We start from the raw sequence: 25,789 nt of genomic DNA on the forward strand, positions 1-25,789 counted from the left end.
CGTTAAGAATCTGCCTATCAATGCAGGAGACACAAGTTTGAGCCCTGGTCTGGGAAGACCCCACATGCTGCAGAGCAACTAAGCTCGTGAGCCACAACAACTGAGCATGTGCTCTAGAGCCCGCGAGCCACAACTACCGAGCCCGTGTGCCACAACTACTGAAGCCTGTGTGACTAGAGCCCATGCTCCGCAACAAGAGAAGCCACCACAATGAGAAGACTGCACACAGCAACTAAGAGCAGCTCCCGCTCGCTGCAACTAGAAAAAGCCAGCGTGCAGCAATGAAGACCCAAAGCAGCCAAAATAAACAAATTAATTAATTAATTTTTTAAAAATTTCAATGGGCAAATAAGTTAAACCCTGGTAAGAAAGTTGACACTGCAAAAGTAATAATAACTTTGAATAAAAATAACCAGTATCTTAAGAGAGATTTAAGAAGATATTACATCCTTTGAAAAGAAACAGAGATTTAGAGATTAAATATTTCATCAGCGAAATAAAACATGTATGGGCAGTGACTAAAAGAATGTACATAGCTGAAAAAGTTCAATGTTTGAATAGAATTTTCCCAGAAAGCTCTAGGGAGAGGTTACATCTAAACAGAAAAATTATTCAACAAGCATAATATTTTTATACACAACAATGGCTGAAAAAAAGACAACTAAGCAATACTTTTAAAATGAAAAGGGAAAATGGTTTTGGATCACTAATACTCAAGATAGTTCCTCATTTGGGATGGAAATGTTGCAATTGTACCACCTACAGGAAAAAAAAAAGATATAAAATTCCATTTTATCTCAATATAAGATGTAGTTGGAGTGATGGGTGAAGTGCAGGAAGGCAAATAACAGTAGAAAAAGAGAATAAAAGCATGTTGGGATTTATTGGATTGTTAAGGACAGACTGCAGATACTGATTAACTCCGCATGCATAAATTTTAGTGTATTTCTTAACACTTAAAAGGTAATTACTAGAATAAATATGATGTACAAATCCCAAACAATTAAGGAGGGAAAGAATGGAAGAGAAAAGTGCAAGGAAGAAGGGGGAAGAGGGTAAGGAATGGGAGACTTAGAGAAGGGGCATACTCAGTAAGCAAGCATATAAAGTAGAAAATCATAAAATAAGGAAGTTAAGTCCAAATATATCAATGCTTACAATAAATATAAATTTTTAAATTTCTCTATTAATATAAAGTTCTCAGATTGGAAAGACAAAGAAAATCTAGCAATGTGCTATTGAGAAGAGACAAAAAAATTAAGACAAAAGAGTAAATCTGAAAATAAAAGGGAAAATATAGCAAAAAAAAGTATTTTTGCAAAATCATGCATTACAGCAATACTGATGGCAGAGAAGACAGAATTTACAAAACAGCAAATAGATTAAATTAGTATAGCCCATTAAAATCCACCAAGAAATTTAATAATCACAAAGTAGTATGAGCCAAACAACATTGTTTTGTGGTGTATGAAACAACTGTTGGTAGCAATAAAATGAGAAATTGTCAAACCCACAGTGATAATGGGAGACAGACATACATCACTCAGACATCAACAGAGCAAGCAAATGACCAATTAGTGAGATATATGGGCTCGAATAGTAGATTTAATATTTTAACCTAATACGTATATTAATATATATTCTTTTCAAGTACACATTAAACATTCACAAAAAATGGCCATAGATTAGGCCACCAAAAAAAACTCAATAGTCAAAACTGAAGAAACATTTCAAGTTACTTTTTCTGAACACAATGCAATAAACTAAAAATTAAGAATAAAAGGAAAACTAAATAGTCTAGCCATATGGGTTAAAAAGAAAATCAAAATTGAAAATTCATAAATAAATAAGTGGCACTGAGGACATGACATGTTAAGACCCATGGGGTGCAGCTAAATCAATACATAAAAGAAAATTGAAATAAATGTGCACACACTAGAAAAGAAGAAAGGTTGGGCTTCCCTGGTGGCGCAGTGGTTGAGAGTCCGCCTGCCGATGCAGGGGACATGGGTTTGTGCCCCGGTCTGGGAGGATCCCACGTGCCACGGAGCGGCTGGGCCCGTGAGCCATGGCCGCTGGGCCTGCGCGTCCGGAGCCTGTGCTCCGCAACGGGAGAGGCCACAGCAGTGAGAGGCCCGCATACAGCAAAAAAAAAAAAAAAAAAAAAAGAAAAGAAAAGAAAAGAAGAAAGGTTGAAGGTATTATGATTGTAGACATTTAACTGCAGCTAGAAAAGGAACAACAAGGGACACTGTAGGAAGGAATTAATAGACAATGGACTACTTATTCTTTTTTTTTTTTTTTTTTTGCAGTACGCGGGCCTCTCACTGTTGCGGCCTCTCCCATTGCGGAGCACAGGCTCCGGACGTGCAGGCTCAGCGGCCATGGCTCACGGGCCCAGCCGCTCTGCGGCATGTGGGACCTTCCCAGACCGGGGCACGAACCCGTGTCCCCTGCATCCGCAGGTGGACTCTCAACCACTGCACCACCAGGGAAGCCCTGGACTACCTATTCTTTTCTTCAAGAAACTTGTGAAGTACCAACCATGTGTTGAGTTGAATCAAGTAAAACTCAATGGAAAACTACATTCAAAAGAGCCTGACTAGTCCTGTGTGGGTTATGTTCTCATGCATTTTTCATCACCGAGAAACAGCTTGTGAATGTCGCACTTTACCATCACCCTCCTGAGCCCAAGTTTTAAATAGAAATTTTTAAACCTATATTAAACTTCAGTATAAAATGATCTTCAATGGGGAAAATATTGTGTTCACAGTTCCATTCTAAATTATTTAAAATCATAATGAGAAGTCTGTATGTTTGCTTTTGTACTCCTTTAAGAATAAATCCAATCTAAGTTAAAGAAAAAAGCAGCAGCAGAAAGTCACCTGTTTAGTCTCATTAGAAGATAAACTGCTAATGCGTATTTAGAGCAAGGACAAGACACAGTCACACAAAATTGGTAATAGATTTGGAAGTTATTGTTTTCTCTTCCTGGAAAGGCAAAAATAATTTTCTAAAAATGATATATTTTACCCTTCGTAAACTGCCTTATATAAGTTATGTAATCATTTTAAGACACAGACCATACTAAAATTACTACTTGAAGAAACTGAATTGAGGAAATTAGAAAAACAAGGATAATACTCTTTTTTAGAATATATCCCATTTATCCACTAGAAAAATAAAGAGATGCTAATGGCATCTAACTGAACGGATTTGGAGGCATTAACTGCCATCGTTAAAGTACACCCTATTAACAATGTGATGGCAGAAAATTAATATTTTGCCTCATTTAGTGGAAAAAGAGTCAATGTGATTTGCCTTGTGAAGCTGATATGTACACATTGTGGAAATATACTGTAAGTTACAGATCTGTAAAATAAGAAGAATCACACACGTGTAATGCCTCTCTAAAAGTTATTCTAGTCAATGAAAGAATGGGTCTATGGAACAGGACATGTCTATGAGATAGTCTGCGCTTTAAGAGCTAGATTCTTGTAAAGTTCATCTCCTATTTTAAATACACAGAAATGTTCTGATCTGTAATTATTATGCATATAAATAAGGAAGCTAAATGCCAAGTGTTTAAAGAGGCCAATAATAAAATCCTTCCAATCAAATGACTAAGAATAATTCAGAAGGAGAGGTCCTATTTTGTTTGATAATTAAAGTTCAGGCCTTTGGTTTGCCTTTCTTTTTTCTTGCAACTTTATTAAATCATCACATTTAACTAAAGATGCTAGATCAAGCCAATAGGTAGTCAACCCTAACATTATCTTTGGTTCTTTGATGTCAGGTGCATGCATGGATGGGAAACAGCTTTATGGAGCCACTATTCTCTGCTTACCACTTCCCTACTTAGACTGCAGGTTTGGCACAGCCCCTTACAGAAATGGAAATACAGAGGGCTAATCAGCAATTATTAACAGACACTAACTGCATGGAGATGTAGAATTTAATGAGATAATGTTAATACATTTTTTTAACAGAATAAAGGTACAGAGAACTGTCAATTGTCTGGACCAGTGGAGGGGAACATCGGCATGGATAATGAAAAAGTCAAGATAATATTCCAGCTGAATGGTGTTTGTCACCCTGTCCTGAAGGAGATGCTCCTGGCGTGCTCCAGTTCATTGTTTGTGCAATCAACAAAAACAACCAGCTAATATCAAGTGTTTACTGTGTTCCATGCTTTGAGTTTATCACTTTAAATACATCACCTAAGTTTAATCCCTATCACACCACCCTAAGGTTGGTTCTACTAGTGTTCCTATTTGAACATGAAGAATTTAAGACTGGAGAAATAAAGTTACTCATCTAAGATCCTACAGCTAATGTGAGAGCCACAATTCAAACCAAGTTGATTGGAATTGAGAACATATTTTCTTTACCACTACTACACTGGCAGACTCTTTCCATGGAGACCTAACTCCCACCCAAATGGAGGAGATATTAAGTCATGCTTAAGTCTATCATCCACTGAAACCCCATTTCTAGAAACAAGGATGGGGTTTTTCAGTCAATTTTTATAAACTGCATGAGTATACCTCAGTGTTCACTATTATGATACCATGATATGGTTATAAGAATGTCAACAGTTTTACACTGAATTCATTGAAAATTTACTTTACCCTTCATACATAACCCCTTACTTAAGATTGTTGATGACCCCCTGAATTGTAGGAAAACCACAAGTAAGAACCACTGCTCTATCACATTATACTAATAATTGTGAGAGTGGGTGTGAGGGTAAGGTGGGAAGGATTCAATCAGAACTATCTAACCTCATCAAACAACAAGGATTTTTGAAGTCAAACCTTCCTTGGCTAATTTTTCTTCTGCCTTTGATCTTCACAACAGGCTCTATCATCCTGGATTTCTAACCCTTTTAGACACAGCCACACTGAGATAACTCATAGTTGATGGGTAACTTGGTTACAAAATAGATCTAGATCTAGACAGAGGGAGAGACCCAACCACCACATATGCTAACAACCTGACAAGGGGCTAGTCCCCACAAGAAGGAGGCAATGCCAAAATGAGATCCCCAAGGATGAGCATCTGAGGACTGAAGCGGGCCTCTCATTTTCAAGTCTGCACCGTCCTCCTCTCTCTCCAAATTGAGCCTGACTGTCATGGGATGCAGACTTTTTTTTTGGTAAGGAAGAGAGGTAAATTTGGAGAAATTTACAGAATGTATAGAGGACCTTAATCTAAACCTGAATTTCTGAAAATATGGTCTCTTGAGGCACAGTTCAATGAAATCCCTTCTAAATTGGGCCAGCAAGACAGGCAGTCTCCCACAGCAACGCCAATAGTTCTCGCTGTTGAAGGGCACAGCTGAGTTGGAGGAGATGGTAGGAGAAGGGGAGCAAAAGTCTGTCCTGTCAGTGACAGTGCTAATTATGACCCAGGGGCTAGGCCCAGGAAGAGTAGGCACTCAAAAATCATCTAAAACAAATAGGATCTGTCAAACACCTCTTGAAATATACCAATTTAAATAAAATCACATTCTTTACATTCTGCCTGAATTTTAAAGTGCCACAGTCTGGACAAAATCAGGAAGTCCAGATGATTGTGTTGGTCACTGAGGCCAAGGCACTCTTGATTCCTTGATTTCAGGCATGACTCCTCACATAGACATGACCAGTATGTGAACAGCAGAGAGATGTATACACAGTTGGGAAGATGTGATATTGTACAATAGTTTCTACCACAGTATTCCAAGAAACAAGAGTGACTATCCTGAGTTCCTCACCAAAATAGGGGGCTGGAGTGCCACATTGCTACTCATTTTCTCCTTACTTCTCAACTGTACTCTTGGAGCCTATTCAAGATAACTAATACTTTCAAAGAAATGACAATAAAATAAAGGTATAACATTAATCCTGGTTGTCCTTAGGTAAAGGGTTTCCTTTGATGCTTATCAGCCTTTAAAAAATCTTTAAAAATAACAAAACCTATGTCATAAAACTCTCATGCCATTGAGTATGAAATGATCAAACCCATACACTGTTGGACAGGATGTAAAATGGTGTTGCACAAGAAGTGTAACCACGTCCATTTTCGGTCCAAGGAGGAATCGAAAGGAAAATAGTCTTTCCATGAAAAAGAGTATAATAAAATCCCCCTCCCCCGTCACTGCAATAGGGGAGAGAACAAAAAGGCAGTAGACAGAAAGGACTCAGATAAAACAGAATACTGTAGCATCGTGCTAAAAGAGAAAAGAAACTATTTCCAGCTTGATCAGGAAAGAGCAAAGACCTTTTTCCAGGGCATACTGAATAGAAGCAAAAGTTCCCAAAATGAAAAGAAAGCAAAGCACTTTCCACACAAAATAATATAAGCGCCCTGATATATAAGACAGACATCCCAGATTGGATCAGAAAAGGGTAAACCCAATAAGAAACTCTCAGGAAAGAGGATCTAAAGGAAGTTAATATAATAGGAGAGAAACAGTGGACATTTCCAGTTCAACATGGTGGCTTGAATACAAGTATTTATCTCTCCCCCTTACCAATCTGTACTAAAATGACAGTACTAAGTTATAACTCAGAAGGGCAAATAAAATGAATAAGGAGAAGACTGAAGACAAGATACGAACAAAAATTTTGAGATGGGAAACAAATGGACAGGAGGTCACTGACAAGGACGATGACTAAAGGTAGAAACCAGTAAGAACTAAGTCAATTCATACTTCAGAATCCCAGAAACACTCAAGAATTGGAAGTTGAACTTTAAGGAGGGGCTAAAACCAACATGATTAGTTGGAGTGGATTTAAGGAACTGGTCCTTTCCCCTAGACTCTCCCAGTCAGATGTCTGCCTGTCCCTGATCCCAAGAGGTTTATTCTCTGAAGAGGTTGAATTTGAGAGGCTCAGAATTAGGACACCAAGCATAATGAAAACCAGGATGAACAGTGAGACTGAACAAAAATGAAGCACAAAAAAGGCACTGAGCCCCATCTTGATCATCTCAGAAAACAAACTGCAGCTAGGCTTACCTATCCTAAAAACTAGATTGGTCAATCAGCTTTGGAGGAATGAAGGGACGTCTCCTGACAGCAATTTGGAGATCAACCAGTCCAGATTGGATTAGGACAATGGAGAACCACAAGGAAAATTTCAGGGGGAAGAAAAACTGACAGATTATCTGATTCTGATTTATTTCAGAGGAGTTTTCTAGTTTTATCAAATAGTTTGAGGCCTCAATTTGTGATTAAAATTCTATTAATTAATTGTATTAATTATGAACAAATGAAAAGAAGAGGCAATTATAACTAGGAAAATCAAAAAGTTTTGCAAGGAAGTTAATCATAGTACACTATGTGGTCTCACTAAGAACAGTATTTACATCATCTTAAGATTGTAAATATTATATACAAATTAAAGCCAAAAAGTAGGATAAACATACTTGGGGATAGGAATAGAGCAGAGAAAATGCCGTCTTGATGTGTTCCTTTGTACCCTGTAACTCAGGTAGTTACATCTAGAGGCTTGCTCAGATTCAGGCTTAATTCTGTTGGTGGTTATTGCATACTCCCATGAGGACATCATAACCTCTGGATGTCCCTCTTTTGATGATGTTAGCAGGTATTGATAATCTTTGCCTAGATGCATTAATTCTTCAGGGATTGCCAAATGGTGATTCCTAAATCTATTATTCTTTCTTGATTTATTAGTGGGATTACTCCTAAAAGAGAAATTTCCCTTCATCAATGACTAGATTACCATGAGGTGAATTTCATATAGAAATCACTGAAAATAAATGCATAGCTATTTGATTTATTTGCCAGTTTTCAACACTAATTCTTATTTGTTTTTATAATGGTATCTATTGGGTTTTGTATATTAATGTTATAACCTGCAATTTGGCTAACTTCTCTCACTGTAGTATTTCCACTGATTCTTTTGGTTTTTCTAGATACATCATCATAAATCTTCAATAACGATAATTTTGCCCCCCTCTAGCTTGCTTTCATTATCTGTAGAGATGTTATGCTACTCCTTACTCTCTCTCTTTTTTTCATAGTTTTGTATGGGATTCAACCAATAATTTTTCTATTGGTTATTTTTAAGTAAAATGAATTTTTCAGTAATTTGAGAGGCATATGGCCAAGATAGCTTTTCTAGCTTTATGGAATGAAATTCTTTTCTCTGTTTCATGAAGTGGGAAAAAAAAAAAAAAAAAAAAAGACAATCTCACACACATTGAGCTTTCCCCATTTGTTTCACTTCAACACTTCTTTCTGGACTTTCTCTTTCCCTTTGCCCTACTGACCCTGCCCTGCGCAGAAGTCTACTCCAGCACTTTCTACTCAGTGCAGGGCTTTGTCCTGAAAAGGTGCTTCAACTTGATGTTCTAGAGGAGTCACAGGAGAAAGACCAGCAGACACCCCATGGTCTCCGTGCACTCATCAACTCACAGGTGCCATCAAAGTCCCCACCCAGGTGCTGTTGCTGTCCTAAGAATGGCCCAATGAGCCACCAGTATGTACCTGATGGCAATTTTGGGGTTTCCTGGATCTGAGAGTAGGCCCTAGTCGCCTGGCCTTCCCTGAGCTTCCTCCCTCTCACTCTCTGATACCACATGGTTCTTAAAATTGTTCATGGTTTGTTCCCCTCGCTCCTAGTTTGAGGTTCATGGAGAAACCTCGTCACCTATATTTGTTGTTGATGTTATCCATTGGTTTTGGTTTTACTGCACTAGTTGCTCTCTCTAATTATATGAGGGGTTTCTAAACCTATGCCACTGCCACCCTCCCTGAGTCCTCTCCTATCTGAAGTGTACACACTGCTATATTTAAAATGGATAACCAACAAGGACCTCCTGTATAGCACAGGGAACTCTGCTCAATATTATCTGACAATCTAAATGGGAAAAGAATTTGAAAAAGAATAGATACATGTATATGTATAACTGAATCACTTTGCTGTACACCTGACACTAACACAACATTGTTAATCACCTATACTCCAGTATAAAATAAAAAGTAAAAATAAATGAATAAATACAGAGAGAAATACAGAATGCATCAGACAAGTCTCAGCTTTCTTTGACAAGTATTTTAATTAACTCCTTATTAAACATTAAAAATAAGTATTAAAAATAAGTATCAAAATCTCACTGTTATTATTTATACTATGATGTACACACTGACTTGATGACCCCCAGTAGCAGCAAGCACACCCAGCACCCAATCTTAGTTTCTAAATAACATTCTTCAATAAAAGGAAACAGGGATCTTTGGAGAAATGCCTGATTCTAGGTCTGGGGCTGGAAAAACACAGTGTAAGCCAAGAGCAACTTGTAGGACAAGAAAGTAAGAAAGTGTTCAAAAAACAAAGGGATGAAGACATCTCAAAAGGACACAAGGGCCAAGCTAAAAGAGCTCCCAGTGACCAAAGCAGGAACAATTTGAGTAACAAAAGAAATAATGTACCACTGGATAATAACTAGGACTGCAGATACAATACAGGATAACTAGCTAAATTTGATTTTCACATAAACAGTGAATAATTTTTTAGTATAAGTATGCTTCATTGCAATATCTCAAGTGCCAATTTCTATATATCATGTAGATTGACATATAATATTAAGATAACTATATAGTAAAATATATGTAATTCTCTTTCCATTACAGAAGCTTAATTATTCTTCAATGATTCTTTTCATTTCTCCTAAATGATACTAAATCTAAAAGTTCTCCCAGGAGTTAGTGTTGTATCTGTGACCTAAATGGATACTACCCTGCAATCATAGACAAGATTACAGGGGCCAATTTGGGGAAAGCCAGATAATCAATTCTCCTCACAAATGTTGCATTAACAAATTTATTGTCGATTCATTAACAAAAAAATGTGACACAAGATTTGTGAGGTATCATACACTTCAATTAAACTGAAGTGTCAATATTCTCCTAGCAGCTGACATCTCTTGCTCTGTTTTGGCCCTCATGGAATTTAATATTTTAAATTTGTGAAATGGAATATGTTTCTTAGCAAGATGACAGAATCAAAATTCTCTTAGCATTCTTCACTTACCCTTTAAACTCTTAGACCATCTATGTCAAGAAGTTTTTAAGTGTGGGTTAAATTTGAAAATTACTTAATTTCAAAAGATCATAAGTTTTTTTTTTTTTACAATGTTAAATGTAGGCCAGTCTTGGAAATATGAGTTTCAGTAAAACTTTTACAGTCAAAAAGCAGCAATCACCTCAGAACTTTATACCTCCTTGGGTCCAAAGGCAAGACTTGCTTTGATATAGTTTGGGTTTAGAAAATTTCACTGTGATGAATAGGATTTCTCTTTAGAGAAAGGTCAGTTTCAATGTCTAGCTCGTAATTTGTAGAATACTGACAATGAGAACAAATTGGAGTAAGACAAGTGAACACATTCTAACATGTACCCTAAAATGAAATTCTTTGTGAATCTGCCAAATTCAAAACTACCCTTACTGCCCACAAACACAGTGAAGTTCAAACATCCTCTCCAGGTGTTCAAAATACCGAAGGATTTTTAATTATAAATTCCTCTAGCTAGAAACAACTAGAAAGAAAATAATCTTTCCCAAAATAAGTTGAATCATTTCTCATTTGCTTGCTGGGTGCTTATGAATAAAGAGTCTGTATATAGTTGGCACTTGCGCATGCCTGCGTTCTTTCTTCCAAAAACATTAAACCACCTAAGGAGACAATGCATAATAATGTACTGATAAAGCCACCTGCTGTCTTCCTGCACAGCATACCACTATTATAAGAGGGATACTTGTTCTGTTCACCCACTGCTAAGTGAGAAGACTGCACTTACCGAGCTGGGGCTGGAGTGCCTCCGAACTTTAGGAGACTCTTTGCCAGTGGAGGAGGCCTTAAAGTTAATGCAAGCATTGTTCTCAGAATGCACCCTCTTAACTTGATTAGTTGGTTTCTCAAATGGGTCAAAAGTGCTCTGTGTCCTCTGAACCCTGACTTTTTTATCCTCAGGAATTGTGTCCAGGGGTTTGATCACTGAGTCCATTCCCGGGCAGTTCCGTGTAGACATCTTTGTGACACATATCTGGGGGAAAAAAAAGAAATTAAACTCAACCTCTCCACTGAAACTTTAGTATCACTAAACATGCTGATTTGTTATCCTAGAAAGCATGCCAATTTTGATTCCAGGAAATACCCCGAAAGGCCGCAGTTTAAAAGCTACACTAGCTTAAACCTCAATATGAAAAATTCCTCATAATCATTCTGCTTATACTCACTTAGGGCTGACACTAAAATTGCTATCCCTAAAACAGAAAGCTTAAGGTCTATACTGCTAGTGCCCTAAGGTGGTTCTTGAACTCTGTCACATACTTTACCATCTGACTGCAACTGGGATTATTTCTGAATCATTAAAAGTTGGATAACTTGCCTTAATTAAAAAAAAAAAAACCCAGCTGAACTAAATCAGATGGGCATTTTAACTGATGGGCCACCACGGAAGCAGCTAACACGGCTAGAGAAAGTCATCATGTTCTTCAACACTTTAATGCTTGAATACACGTTTAAAATCTATCCCAATCTTGATTTCATCTCCAAACTAGAATGGAGCATATGAAAAGGCTAAAAGGTAAAGATAGTAAAAGTTGAAAACAATGTTTTTTTCTTTTTTCTTTCTTTTTTAACACCTTTATTGGAGTATCATTGCTTTACAATGGTGTGTTAGTTTCTGCTTTATAACAAAGTGAATCAGCTATACGTATACATATATCCCCATATCTCCTCCCTCTTGCATCTCCCTCCCACCCCCCAATCCCACCCCTCTAGGTGGTCACAAAGCACCGAGCTGATCTCCCTGTGCTATGCGGCTGCTTCCCACTAGCTATCGGTTTTACATTTGGTAGTGTATATATGTCCATGCCACTCTCTCACTTTATTTTGTTTATGTTACTCCACTAAACCCTGATTCCCTTCTCAACTTCATTCATTCTCTTACTGCATAGTCTGCCCCCCTCTCTCATTTTATTTTAGTCTCTCTGACTTTTGCTCCTTGTTTTCCACTTTACGTTCTAACTCTTTCATTCTCCCTGTATTCTGGAGACTTTGTTTTTCTTTTTAAGTAATTTTATGGCCTCTAGCTTGCCTGTAAAGCAAGATAACTTTATTATGCTGTTTAGAGAAAACACAACTCTGAAATTGCTTTTCAAGTTTTTTTTTCTTGTGAAAAGTTTCCACATCCTTATTTAAGAAGGCAGGAAAACAGAAAGTATCTAAGAAAACACCATGATTCACTTTGTTATGTTAAAGTAAACATATGAAGTGTCTGAGTAATATGTATAAGATGATTCCATATCGGAAAGAAATGTATGTGTATGAATAGATATAGATACAAATATACATACAGACATAGATATAGATATTTGTATGTGTATGTATGAGCACATAGAAAGGTATAGAAGGAAACACACCAAAGTGTTAACATAAGATACCACCAGATATGTAGAACTGAACGGATAAAGGGTAAGATCACTTATTTTTTACATATCCTTATATTGTTTGAATTGTATAATAAACATGTCTGATAACGTAATTTTTGAAAATACTGAAGTGGGAAAGTATGCATAATAAATTAAGCTCTTTCAAGTTTTTGAAACAAACAAAAAATTTTTAATTAAATATTAAGCATCAACTCTGTCCTATTAGTGTGTCTCAACTACTAAGCATAGGTTGAATTTTAATTAAATCAAATAAGAAGGATATCATCACACCTTTTAGCATACCACAAAATTGCTGAAGATATCTTTAAAAGACTTAAGGCAGAGTCCTCTAGTCATGATCAAAAACTAACAATTTATCACAAGATTAGATGCACTGATGTGTTTCACTCAATTTTCACTCAAGAGTTCACGTGTTTCTCTCACAGATGTGAAAGCAAGAGGCAATAGATGTGATATGGATACAGAACCACCCACACCACTGAGGCAACTGAATTATAACTATAAAATATAAACACATGAACCTGAGGAGTCAATGAACCCTAAACACAAGAAATACAAAGAAAATAACCTGTAGGTACATCAAAATCAAGTTGCTTAAAACCAGTGATAAAGAGAATATCTTAAAAGGGAGCCAGAGGGAAAAAAGTAGTTTAAAAGATAAGTAAGACAGCAAATATTTGGAAACTAAGCAATACAAAAGGGGAATTAGAAAGTATCTTGAACTAAATGAAAATAGTTAAACAGAATATCAAAATGGCAGATACAGCTTAAATAGTACTTTAGCTGTAGAAAAACTTATAATGGTAAATGCATACAGTGGAAAAAAATTCAAATCAATAAGATTACACCTTAAAATACTAGTAGAAAAAGAAGAGAAATTAAAACCTAAAATAAGCAGAGAATTAAAATGATGAAAAAGTATCATTATGGAAATAAATGAAATAGAAAATGAAAAACAATAAAGAAAATCAATAAAACTGAAAGCTAGTTTTCAGAAAAGATTAAAAAAAACTGGATACACCTTTAGCCAGACAGATAAGAGCAGAAAGGTAAAGAACTTATATTGCCAATAACAGATATGAGAGAGATGACATCACTACAGATTCTACAGATATCATCAACAACTTTATGCCAATAAGTTCAGCAACTTAGATGAAGCAAATTCCTTGAAAGATGAAAACAACCCAAGCTCACTTGAGAAGAAATAGATAAGTTGAATAGGCCTATGTCTATTAAAGAAATTTAAAGTATAACCAAAAATGTTATCACAAAGAAAATGTCAGGGCCAGACAACATTACTGGTGAAGTAAACCAAACATTTAAGGGAAAAAATAACATCAATTCCACAGAAATGCTTCCAAAATATTGAAGAGAAGGGGCTACTTCCCCACTCACTATATGAAGCCAGCATCATTCCAACACCAAAACCAGACAAAAGCATTAGAAGAAAACTACAGATCAATTTCTCTCATGAATAAAGATGCAAAAATTATTGACAATTTTTAAAACATTGAATCCAATAATATATAAAAAGGATAATAAATCATGAAAAAGTAGTATTAATCCCAGGAATGCAAGGTTGGCTTAACACTCTAAAATGTGTAATTCACCATTTTAGTATACAATGTCAGGCAATCTCTAAAATGGCTCCCAGTGATAGCCACTTCCAGATAGTCACATTCTTACTTAGTACACAGATCTTGAGTTTGGGCTCTATTTGTTGACTTACATCCAATAAACAGAATATGGCAGAAATCATGGGCTATCACTTCTGAGAAAAGATTATAAAAAAAACTGTGTTTTCTGTGCTGGTACACTCTCAGTCCTATTCCCTTTCTCTTAGATCACTATCCCAAGCCAAAGCCAACTACCATGTTAGGAGGCAGCTCTGTGGAGAGGCACATATATGGAAGGACTGAGGACTGCAAACAACCACAAGAGTTGAGCCTTCAATGCAACCACGGCCCCAGCCTCCTGCTTGACTGGAACCTCGTACAACACTCTGAGCCACAGGCACCCAGCTAAGGCGCCCTGGATTCTAAACCCACAGTAACTGTTAAACTGAATGCCTTTCTCCTAAGTACAGGAACAAATCAAGGATGTCGACTCTCATTATGTAGACTCAACATTGTATTACAAGTTCTAGACAATGCCACAAGGCAAGAAAAAAAAAAAATCTACATTGGAAAGGAAGAAATAAAACCAACTTTATTCACAGAAGACATTATCATCTATGTTGAAAATCCAATGAAATCTACCCCCCCAAAAAATACTAGAATTAATAAGCTTATCAAGGGTACAAGATATAAGATCAATATACAAAAAGCATTTGTATTTCCAGATACTAACAACAATCAGAAATTTAAATTTTAAAAACACAATTTACAACAGCTTCAAACCATATAAAATATTTAGTGATAAATCTGACAAAATATGTGCAATATTTGTACACAGAAGCTATAAAGTATGGCTGAGAAAAGGAAAAAAAAACAAAGGAACCAATCAGAGACTTCCCTGGTGGCTCAGTGGTTAAGATTCTGCCTGCCAACGCAAGGGACACGGGTTTGAGCCCTGGTCCGGGAAGATTCCACATGTCGCGGAGCAACTAAGCCAGTGTGCCACAACTACTGAGCCTGTGCTCTAGAGCCCAAGAGCCACAACTACTGAGAGAAGCCACTGCAATGTGAAGCGCACACACTGCAATGAAGAGTAGCCCCCCTTGCTGCAACTAGAGAAAGCTTGTGCACAGCAATGAAGACTGAACACAGCCAAAAATAAATAAAATAAAAATAAATTTATTTTAAAAAACCCAGCACTTTTGACACAAAAATAATAAACATATCTATTCATAAAATGCTATCATAAAAGTATTTTTAAACTACAAGTTCATTGTGATAGGCAGAATTCTACAATGACACCCAATGTCCAGCTTTTGAATATCCCCTCCCCTTTGAGAGTAAATATGTTGAGGTATCACACCATGATTCTATTATGTGATATGGCAAATGGATGATTTACCCTGGGTGGGCCTGACCTAATCAGGTGAGTTCTTTAAAAGCAGAGCATTTTCTCTAGTTGACCGCAGAAGAGAAAGTCAGAGGTGTGATCTGGCTAGCCTGGAAGAAAGCCAACATTTCATGCTGTGACCTTCCTATGGGGGCCACATGGCACAGAAATGGGGGGCAGCCTCTAAAGGCTGAGAGTAGTCACTGGCTGGAAAACAGGACCACTGTCCTACAGCCACAAGAAAATGAGTTCTGCCAACAGCTAGTGAGCTTGTAAGAGGATCCTGGGCCCCAGGTGAGACCAACACCTTGATTTCAGTCCAGTGAGACCTAGGGCAGAGAAACCAGCTATGCCGTGCCTAGTCTTTTAAACTGTAGAAACTGTGAGATAATAAGCTAGTAAGTACATGGTGATGTGTTACACACCAATTGAAAACTAATACACTCACCTTTACTGAAACTGGCTAAAAGCACTCTGATATTTGAGTAGAATGTTCTTAGGAACATGTTGCAGATACCACTTTCTGTATTTGATACACTGTATCAGATCCAGGATAGATAAGCAATGATTCTTAGGACTGCTATCAGTAAATGACCATATATTGAGAGCTTTCTGTACGACATAACTCCATCAGCACTATAAAGCCCACGAACAAATTCTCCACATAATTAAATTTATACGCAATTTATGGTCACCACTTCGCTTGGGTTTGTGTGAATAAAACCAGTATCAGGCCTGCTTTATGTAGGCATCTTCATCCAGGAAAGTCATCTATACTTGAGTTTTCCACATAGGGCAAAGTGACTGTTCTGGAAAAGTTTCAAGTTTCCAATATTTGGGACAAACAACTTAAACATGATCTGGCCATCTCTGTTAACCACAAGCACATGTGGTTGTGCAGAAAGCACAGAAAGCAGACTCCAGGCTCTTCATAAGGCTATGGGGAAGCAGCCTCACTGACCTCATGGGCTTGTCAGACCCTGAAGAGAAGAGGGAGGGGTTGGGTGTGGGGAAGGATCCAGACAAGGTGAAGTACGAATGGCACTCATTCCCCTTAGCTGCAATCTCTGGCATACTATAGAATAAAATTATTGAAGTGCACAGGGTACGTGAAGAGAAGAGTGAGCTGACTAGAGTCCTAGCAATGAAAGAGGGTTCTAGAAGACAGATTATACACTGGTGCTACTCCCCAGTGCCCAGGTCTTCATTTGAATCTTTCCATCAACCTGTCAGCAATCTAAATAAACATTTCCCCTCCCCAAATAGAATATTTCTTCCTACAACAAGATGCTTGTGGTCGGTGCAGATACAATCTCATAATATAAGAAAACTAGAGGACAAAAGCATGTATGTCAAATTGGAAAAAAATCAGTAGGAACCCATAACCTCAAAGAGGCAGACTTTTTCAACCACCCAATAGTAGCCCTTTGATCCACTGCTAACTTTCATGTGTACCCCCAGTGCTTAGATTCTGGTCTATGTTCCAGTTCTCCACTATGAAAAAAGAGGAATCCTTGGAAGTAACCTGATTCCAGTTCACAGGGCAGGAAGAGCAAAACAGCTGTGAAATATCCAGCTGTTACCAGAAAACTAGGATCCTTTCAAAAATGTCAGTGGCAATGCTAGAAGGACAAAGGAATCTGGCTATAGGGATTCCTACTGGCCAAACTGTGATTACATATTTGAGCATCAAAAGGAAAATAAAATTATGGTTAAATGGAACAAGAGAGTTATTGAAAGACCCTGAGTTCATTATGATTTTGAGAAAGAAAAGTCAATATAAACGACAAATGGCAGTTATATGGAAGGATGAATATAAGAGGATATATAGTTGGTTTTCACACATAGAACTGTGAGTAAGCCAAGTAGTGCCAGAAAAAGTAGGAATTGCACCAAGAATAGGAATGATTGCTCAAAGCTTGTGGAGAGGGGGTCTACACAGCACAAGTGTAGAAAGAACAGCAACACGGATGTTCCACTAACAGACCAGGTCAATATAACACAGTAATAGACAAAGGGTATGTGATGTTGCCTAAGCAACATCTTACAAAGAATACATTTAGTGGAGAGACACCAGATTGTAAAGAAAATTTATTGTGAAGTCAATGTGGAATGCATTTTTTGGAAATAAGTTAAATTTTAGTAACTAAGTGAAATTTAACCCTTAAATAGAAAATTCAACTTGACTGCTAACCAATGACTCAGATCTGAATCACTTTGGAAAAATCAACCAAGGTCCCAACAGTCTACAACTCAGATCCTGTAATCCCAGCTATTCGGAGAAGGCATTGTTTTACTTGTGGATTTGTAAAGATTACACAACTCCAAGAAGATTCAAAAATATTACTAGTGAAACCCCTGGAAGCAATCTACTAATTAGATCTATAACCCTAGGAAGGCATAAAAAGAAATATAGAAATAATATGAAATTAATTAAACCCACAGTGTTGGTGTTTTAAAATAGGATGAGTGTAAGTGTAGTAATATTATGTGCAATAATCATATTTGTACATGTTTTCTTTGTTTAAAGTATCTGAAATATGTTAAAATAATCAGTCACACTAAATTAGTATTTGAAATTAAGGGAATTTAATTAAGTCAGTCATCAGTGCTTAAGTAGACTGAGACAAATTGTTTTCCAAAATTACATTTATTAGCTACATATATTTTTAAGGATGTGGGCACTAGCTGTGGATGCCCCAGGCACAGAATACTCTTGGACATGACATTCACCATCAGCTATCACTGTCCTTTACACAGAGTTTGTTAGTGCCCTCTGCACAGGGCACAACAAGCCATAGACTTCCTCCTACACCAAGCCATGGACCAAGCCAGTCACAATAAATAGCTATAGTAGCAGTACTGCCTGAAAAGCACAGACATTACAGTATCAACGGGAAACAGGATATGTTTTCTCTATGATGGCATTTTTTCACACTTCCTTGATCCATTTAGAAACTGAAGTGACAAAATTTACAAAAGCAGGGATGTCTGATGGTACTTGAAAACAGATAAAAATAGGAAATCATCACAAATACCAACATAAACTTCTGTTCCTTTATTTTTTCCAGTAAATTCAACAGAACCTAAAATTTCAAACATGGTTAGAGATGCACCCACACATTTAGGTGTTCATCTGAATCAATTATTTTGGTTCACTCATCATTAACAGGGGTCTGTACATTAGCTGGCAGACTCAAAACTCAGTAAAAATTGTTAGCAATTCAAACAGTGTTGGAGGCTCCAAAAGTCACAGTTTGACCTACAGTTTTAGCTTGGAGCTATGTAAAATCCAGACAACTGTCCCCCAAACTCACAGCAGTGGATTTGAAAGAGCACAACTTAATTCAGTTAGGGTTGGCACTCATTTCCCGCGAATTCATTAGGGCTGAAAATTGTCCCTTTGAATCAACCATTTTCTGGTGATCGGCATTTCACTGCATTCAGAGTGTGATCTTCTGTACGTCTTCACTGCACCCTCTTCATGAAGGCAAACACCATAACAGGAATCAGTTTAAGTCATGATCTTTTGCCATTCGTGAAAGGAATATCCATGACAGGCCAATGCAAAAACTGAAATCAGCAAAATGCTTGACACTGAAACAACCTCTTACAATTGTTTTCCCCTCATCTGTTACCTGATGAGGGCCTGACGGCTTTCTCTTACTCAATATCTTCTCTCAAAATCTGCTCCCAATTAAAAAGCCACCATCAGTCATTTACAAGTTTGTGAACACTTAAATCAGAGCATTACCTCTCCCTGGGTTATCTGAACTTTAAGCATTATAGCATTAAAAAGCTCCACCCCTTATAAAAGAAGTTCAGCTTTCAGGGGTAGGTGGACAAGGTGTTTTGGTAGGAGAGGTGAATGAAGGAGGCGAGGGTAGGAGAAATTTCTAATCCACTAGAATCATAACCCATGACAGCTGCCTTCATCTCTAACCTAAACCTGCAAGATCGAAAAGTATGGTGTCCTCTCTTTGGTTGTAGTCTTCTCTTTTCTCACCCGTGTGTGTGTGTGTCTGTGTGTGTACAGAGGTGGCAGTGTGAAGAGCTACATGGAACAAAAAAATAGAACGTGTTGTCTATGTATATAAAGGGACATATGCCTGAATGTACTTTTACTTACAGCTATGTTTTATCAGAACGAACATCTTGCCTAAAATCACCTTCAGAACATCAGCGAATATACGGGCAAGCCTGCGGCCCATATTAAGCCAGAACTAAGTGACTCAGAACAAGTCACTTCCACTCTCTGGGTCTCAGTCTTTTCATCTGTAAAATGACAGAGCTGGAGTAAACAGCTCTTCAGGCCTTTCAAAGCTCAACTGTTCTATTACAAACTCCAGGCAGCGGCTTACAGCTGGTAAATGATTTTAAATAGAGCATCTAGAGAGCTAAGACCAGACACATAAATTCACTTCTTTGTGCTTCCTTTTACTTCCCCTTTGCCTTAGGATTTTAGGGTTTAGAGAGGAGGCAGTCAGGTTCACACCATAAACACCTCTCCTGAGAGCTCCAGCCTCTGCGGGTGTTCCTTAACTCTAAAATCCTGGCATTGTCTCTCAGTGATGGCATCCTGGGCCTTTTGACTGAGGGATTATTCGTGAGCAGCATGGGGTAGCAGTCACACTGTGGGACGCTGGCAACACTAGTTCTGTCTACTAAACGCCAGCCATGCCCCTATGTCACTGTCACTGTCGCAACCAAGAAAGCCCTCACCAAGAACTACATCGTTTTTAGACTGTACCTCATAACCCGTCACTTAAATATACACTGTCTTATGTGCTTTCGTATAAGCTACTGTGGAGTTCGTTTTGATACGTTTGGTTTATATGCTGGGGTGGGAGGAGGTCTTTGTCTTGCTCTGTTTCTCACGTATTTGTATTTTCACAACCAGACTGTAAACACCAGAGCACAGAAACCACGTCTTCCATTTCTTTCACGTTCCCAAAGCTCAAGTGGCAGCACAAAAATGGGTGCTCTGGTAATATTTACTCAAAGATGGATTGTTTTCCTTATTATAAGCCTTCCCCTTTAACTAAACATGGGCCATTACAAAAATGACTCCTAAGAAACTACGTAACGATGAGGCGCCTTCTGAGCCGAGATCTTTTCCAGTCAACAAAAAGGCTTCACCAGCTGTTCCCACTTACCAGAATTCAATGTCCACTACTGGGATTTAATTTTAAAATGCTTATTTTTCTACTGACTGGTTTCTTTGGGGTCTGACCTAATTTCATTCAATCCTGAATCCATCAGCTAATGGACACAGCTGAATGGAGAACTCTTGAGGACATCACATTCCTTTATGCCGCTTCAGTGACTGTAGTTTTGTTACAACCTTACTGGGCTTCAGTGCTTATCACCAAGAGACTTGATGGTTGTTTTGCTGATTCTATTATGAAATATTTAGGTGGTCTTCCCAGGAGCTTAAACTTTAATATGCATTACTAAAATAATTTTATTTAGTTGCTTTCCCTTCTGTTATAATGAGACACTTGATTTAGATATAAGAGATACAGTTTGCTTAAAGGCTGGCATAGATAGATGCATATATTTACTGACCTCTAGGTTCTTTATTTCACACTACTTCCACTAAAAAGTAACTAGCCCAGGGCTTCCCTGGTGGCGCAGTGGTTGAGAGTCCGCCTGCCGATGCAGGGGACACAGGTTCGTGCCCCAGTCTGGGAAGATCCCACAGGCCGCAGAGCGGCTGGGGCCCGTGAGCCGTGGCCACTGGGCCTGCGCGTCCGGAGCCTGTGCTCTGCGACGGGAGAGGCCACAACAGTGAGAGGCCCGCGTACCGAAAAAAAAAAAAAAAAAAAAAAGAAAAGAAAAAGAAAAAGTAACTAGCCCAAAAAGGTAAGGGAAGAAAGAAGAAGATATGTGAAATTTTCTCACTCCCACTTGACATCCATAATTATATGCTGATTAAAATTCCATGATTTCATAATGATAAATTTAACATGAAGTTTAATGAACACTCACAGTAAGGGTTGAAATGCCCTCTCTCTGTTGTTAGTTGTGGCCTATTTAGGTTTTTTGGAATGTAGTTATTTTGGGCGATCAGGATTTCATCAGGAATTATTCTTTAACCCCTGACTGCCTTTGGAGCGGCAGCACAGTCGTCACCCAGGATCACAGCCCTCACCTCACCTCAGTCCTACTGAGTCAGAACCTGCATTTAAACAAGATCCCAGGGGATTTGTATGCACACTGAAGTTTGAGGTGCAGTGCTCTAAACCTTATAATAATAATAGATTCTACTACTACGGTCAAATAAAGAATTGAGATTGTGAAAGAGGCAAAATTTGTTTGTCTCTGGGTACAACATGAGTGATAATCATTTCAACATTCCTTGGGTAGCATTTTTGCTCAAACTTCCCACAAAAGATCACGGTAATTTCAGATAATTTTTAAATATAATTTTGAACTCTGAAATAAAATTTTCCAATAAGCTACCCCCAATATATTCAGGACTTTTTAAAAAGCAATGGGATTGGAGTATGTGAGGAGTAGAGAAAGAAGACTATACATAGGTTATAATAACATATGTAACATTACTTCCTGCATAGAAACTTTTATTTGTTTCTAATACAGAAGCATTGTTTTACCATGGGCCACCATATCTATTTAAAAAATGACCACAAAATTATTCTAAGGCGAAGTGAACCCAGAATTTTGCTTTACTCTTTATTTACCAGAGTTTATGTAGTAGCTTTGAAAAAAACAAAAGTCAAAGGAAGTCACTTCAGGATCCAGAAATGAAATTTTAAAAGGAACTTACATGCATGAAGAGTGCCATGTACTGTAAAACAGGTCCTCCCTTGGGCGGAAAAAAAAAAGAAAAAGCCCTTTGCCTGTGAGGCATAACTGAACATTTCCCACCCTGGTCTGGACAAGGACCCGAACCACTACTCCCAAACAGAAGGACAGGGCAATTCTGTGGAATTCTGGGCCTCTTTCAGTCACTGCTTCCACTAAAAACTTACTAAATATCCCCAAGAAGTCAAGGGGAAAAAGAAGACGATGTGTGAATTTTCTCATTCTCACTTGACATCCATAATCATATGCTGGTTAAAATTTCATCATGGAAAAACGAGAGTCAGTATAGCAGTCATATCATATAGCCCAATGAACATACTGGGAGGTGAAATATTAGAAGCGACATCTATATTACTTCCTCCCCTCTCATTTAGAGCCAGGGGGCTCAGAAATGGGGCTCATGACATGAGAATCCCCACACACAGTACAGGAGTAGCTTTGTTGAGATTCCACAAAGCAAAAGCCTATTCCAACCTACGAAATCCCCATAGCTGCAGTGGGGAACTGGAATCCCCATTCTCAACACAACAGAAGACTCGAGCTACAGAAAGTGGCTCACACTGCATGGCTAATTAGTTTCTTCATCAAGACAACATTCCCTTATAGCTCTTGCTCTAGAAAAGAACAAGTCTGTTCCTGCAAATAGGGACTTTTCCCCCTCTCTCATAGAATTTACAGGTTTAAATATAGCTTTTCTTTTTATTAGGTTTTGTTATCGGTCCTACCTGAGAAGGAGAAACCAGGGTGTTTTCAAAGGACCCCACACCATGCAGAGGTACAAAATAACCTGGGAGGGGAGCTGACTAATATTAACTGGGGCAATTTTACAACGTCGATTAGAGCACTAATAACCAATAAACAGATCAGGCTGAACTCAGATTCACAGATGTTTAAAATCAATAACATGGTCCAGAATGCTTTCTGTACACATATGCTTAGCGTTTGAGGGCTTTTTTTTTTTTTTTTTTTAACACCATGAGAACAAGAGAAACTGTCATATGTCTCAGAGGCTGTGCAAACAAGAGTCTCGGGTGCCTTCTGAATTCTGTTTTCTGTTCCTAGTTTCATTGCACCACCCACAGCTTCTTTGTACTAAAGTAGCCTAGTTCTTCCTTCATGTTTATGCCTTTCAAATATCTGTAGCTCACTGTTCTGTCCCTCATGTAAGATAAAGCATCCAGAAGGTAAAATAACATTAAAAACTGGAAACTTGTAAAGAAGACACTACTGGAGGTTCTGACTGATCTGTTAAGACCTGAATTTCTTTCCCCTGGTAACCACATGAACAGCATTTAAAAACAAAGATTGTAAATATTTTTAAATTCCTTCCCCGAAGGAGAAATAAAATTGTGTACTCTCTTCGTACTCTGAAACAGATGGTTATATAAATAAATACAACTTATATCTCCTCACCTATAATAACCATCTTTTTAATAACATTTAACTGCATTACTAATGCTTGGAAAATAACTTAGTGATTAATGTCAAGAGTGATGTTAGAAAGTTTAAAAGTTTAATAGTTTTATTCTAATAAAATAAATCTAGATGCAAACCCCACCAAAGAATTCAGAAAAATATAGGGCACCACTCAATATAGGATTGACTTTTGAAGCTCTTAAAATTTTCAGAGAATCATATATGGGTCACTAACCACACAGAGCTTATGAAGAGAAACACAGGGAACAAAGAACACGTGGGGGAGAAAATGGAAGTATCTTTCAATGTAGCTTTAACAACTGGTCCACCTACTGTAAAGAGCTAAAATTTCAGTGATAATAAATTTGACAGAAATCCATTAATAATAAAGTCCTAACTGCTTCCATGAGGACTGGTTCTGTGAACCTTTTCTATGACTGAGAAAATTCAATAGTGAATCCTAACTGAGATATCCAAGGTGAACAGAGCAGAACAGTGGGATACACATACCCTGCTGTTTGTCTGCCACCTGAAAACAAACCCCAGTGCTTCCAGGAGCATTTCACAGTCATCTTTGTATCTTTAGCAAGATCTCATTTAGCTGTGGAATAAGCCACTGGGGCAAACTTGTATCAGTTGGGCCGAAGAGGAAGTCTATAGAACATATAATCCTTCCCAAACTTGCCAGATGATAACTAGAATACTGGAGCATTCTTTCACACCCTCCTTTTATCCACTCAAACCCAATAATATTAAGAAATTGTCATGTATGCTCAATAAACAAGCAAACTGGAGAAGAATCTTGGGCAAGATATAAGTTGATAGAAAAGAGAGATGGAAATTAAGGATTTCTAGATGACCAAGACAATGATGATGATAGCTATTATCGAGCTCTTATTATATGAGTTACTATTAAAAATATTTTATAAGTAGTTTCTCAATTAATCTCTACAACAACCCCATGAGATATTATTATTATCCCAATCTTACGGATGATTAAATTGAGGCACACAAGAGTTAAGTAACATGTCCAAGACCACACAGAGAATTCGCACAGGAAGCGGGATTTATTCCAAGACTCTGACTACAAAGCCCAAGCTCTTGACCACCAGGCTGTCTTCCTTACATGTCCCCTGGGACTTACATCCTGCGAGAAATAAGGAAAGCAGAGACCTGATCTGCAACACTTCTCTCATTCTTTCTTCTCCTGATGCAAAAGAAAAGCATTTTTAAAACTGAGCAAAATCACTGCTCTGTGTTTTAAGGTTTTCTGACCCATCCTCCCTGCCTGCTCACCACTTCCAGCATGTAAATTTAACATGCTTTTGACTAATCTGACTCTCAATCAGCCTCATATCAAAAGTCAAGCCTGAACATCAAAGTATTAGGGGGTGGAGCAAGGGCAGAAAGCAAAAAGATTTCTTTAGAAGGACAGGCTGACGGGGAAGATGGGAAGTCTCAGGCATTAGACACTGCCATGTTGAATCTTCCTCTTCTCATATATGTTTGTGTTTCCTGAATATTATGTTAAAGGCGCGGATATAAGCTGCTGATTGATCCCATCTAAGAATCATCAAATCAGTCAATGATAGATAGACAGACATCTAGGGCCTTAACTTGGCTTTCTAAAAAGGATCTCTATCAGAAAACCATCTGGATTTAAAAGCAGCATCAGGAAGAAATATGAGAAAGAGAATGCTATATTGATGAAGCCAGGCTTACCTCATCCAATGGAAATCTGCTTAAGACGGCATCAAGCTAATACCCTCTCTCACTCCCCTCTAAGTCAGAGGATACCTGGGATTTGGGGATTGAGTGTCCACTGAAAACAGCAGTAGGGAGTGAGAGAAGGCTTGCAGTGGGCGTCAGGAGACTGAGTGGAATCTCGCTCTCCAATTGGCCAAATGAAATGAAGATGAGCCAATTAGATAACACAATTGCTGAAAAACCTCCCAGTCCTAAGAGTCTCTGATTCTGCAAGAGGACTTCAACATGATCAGTCTTTGCTTATAAAGTTAGATAAAGTAAAAGACTAGAAGTAGAGTGGGTAAAATTTGAATGTTAACGACAAAA

At 37.9% G+C, this 25,789-nt stretch overlaps 1 protein-coding gene across 4 annotated transcripts in view; it reads right to left on the reverse strand.

Annotated features, from left to right (window-relative positions):
• Window positions 1–25,789, reverse strand: part of CDK14 (cyclin dependent kinase 14) — a 614,965-nt gene that overhangs the window by 455,014 nt on the left and 134,162 nt on the right. For all 4 annotated transcript variants that reach the window (XM_060108929.1, XM_060108927.1, XM_060108930.1 and 1 more), the window contains one exon: window positions 10,810–11,055. In XM_060108929.1, the coding sequence (XP_059964912.1) occupies window positions 10,810–11,055 (246 nt within the window). The remainder of the gene's footprint in view (window positions 1–10,809; window positions 11,056–25,789) is intronic.

Source organism: Mesoplodon densirostris, chromosome 9, assembly GCF_025265405.1.
Source record: "Mesoplodon densirostris isolate mMesDen1 chromosome 9, mMesDen1 primary haplotype, whole genome shotgun sequence".
NCBI lineage: Eukaryota > Metazoa > Chordata > Mammalia > Artiodactyla > Ziphiidae > Mesoplodon > Mesoplodon densirostris.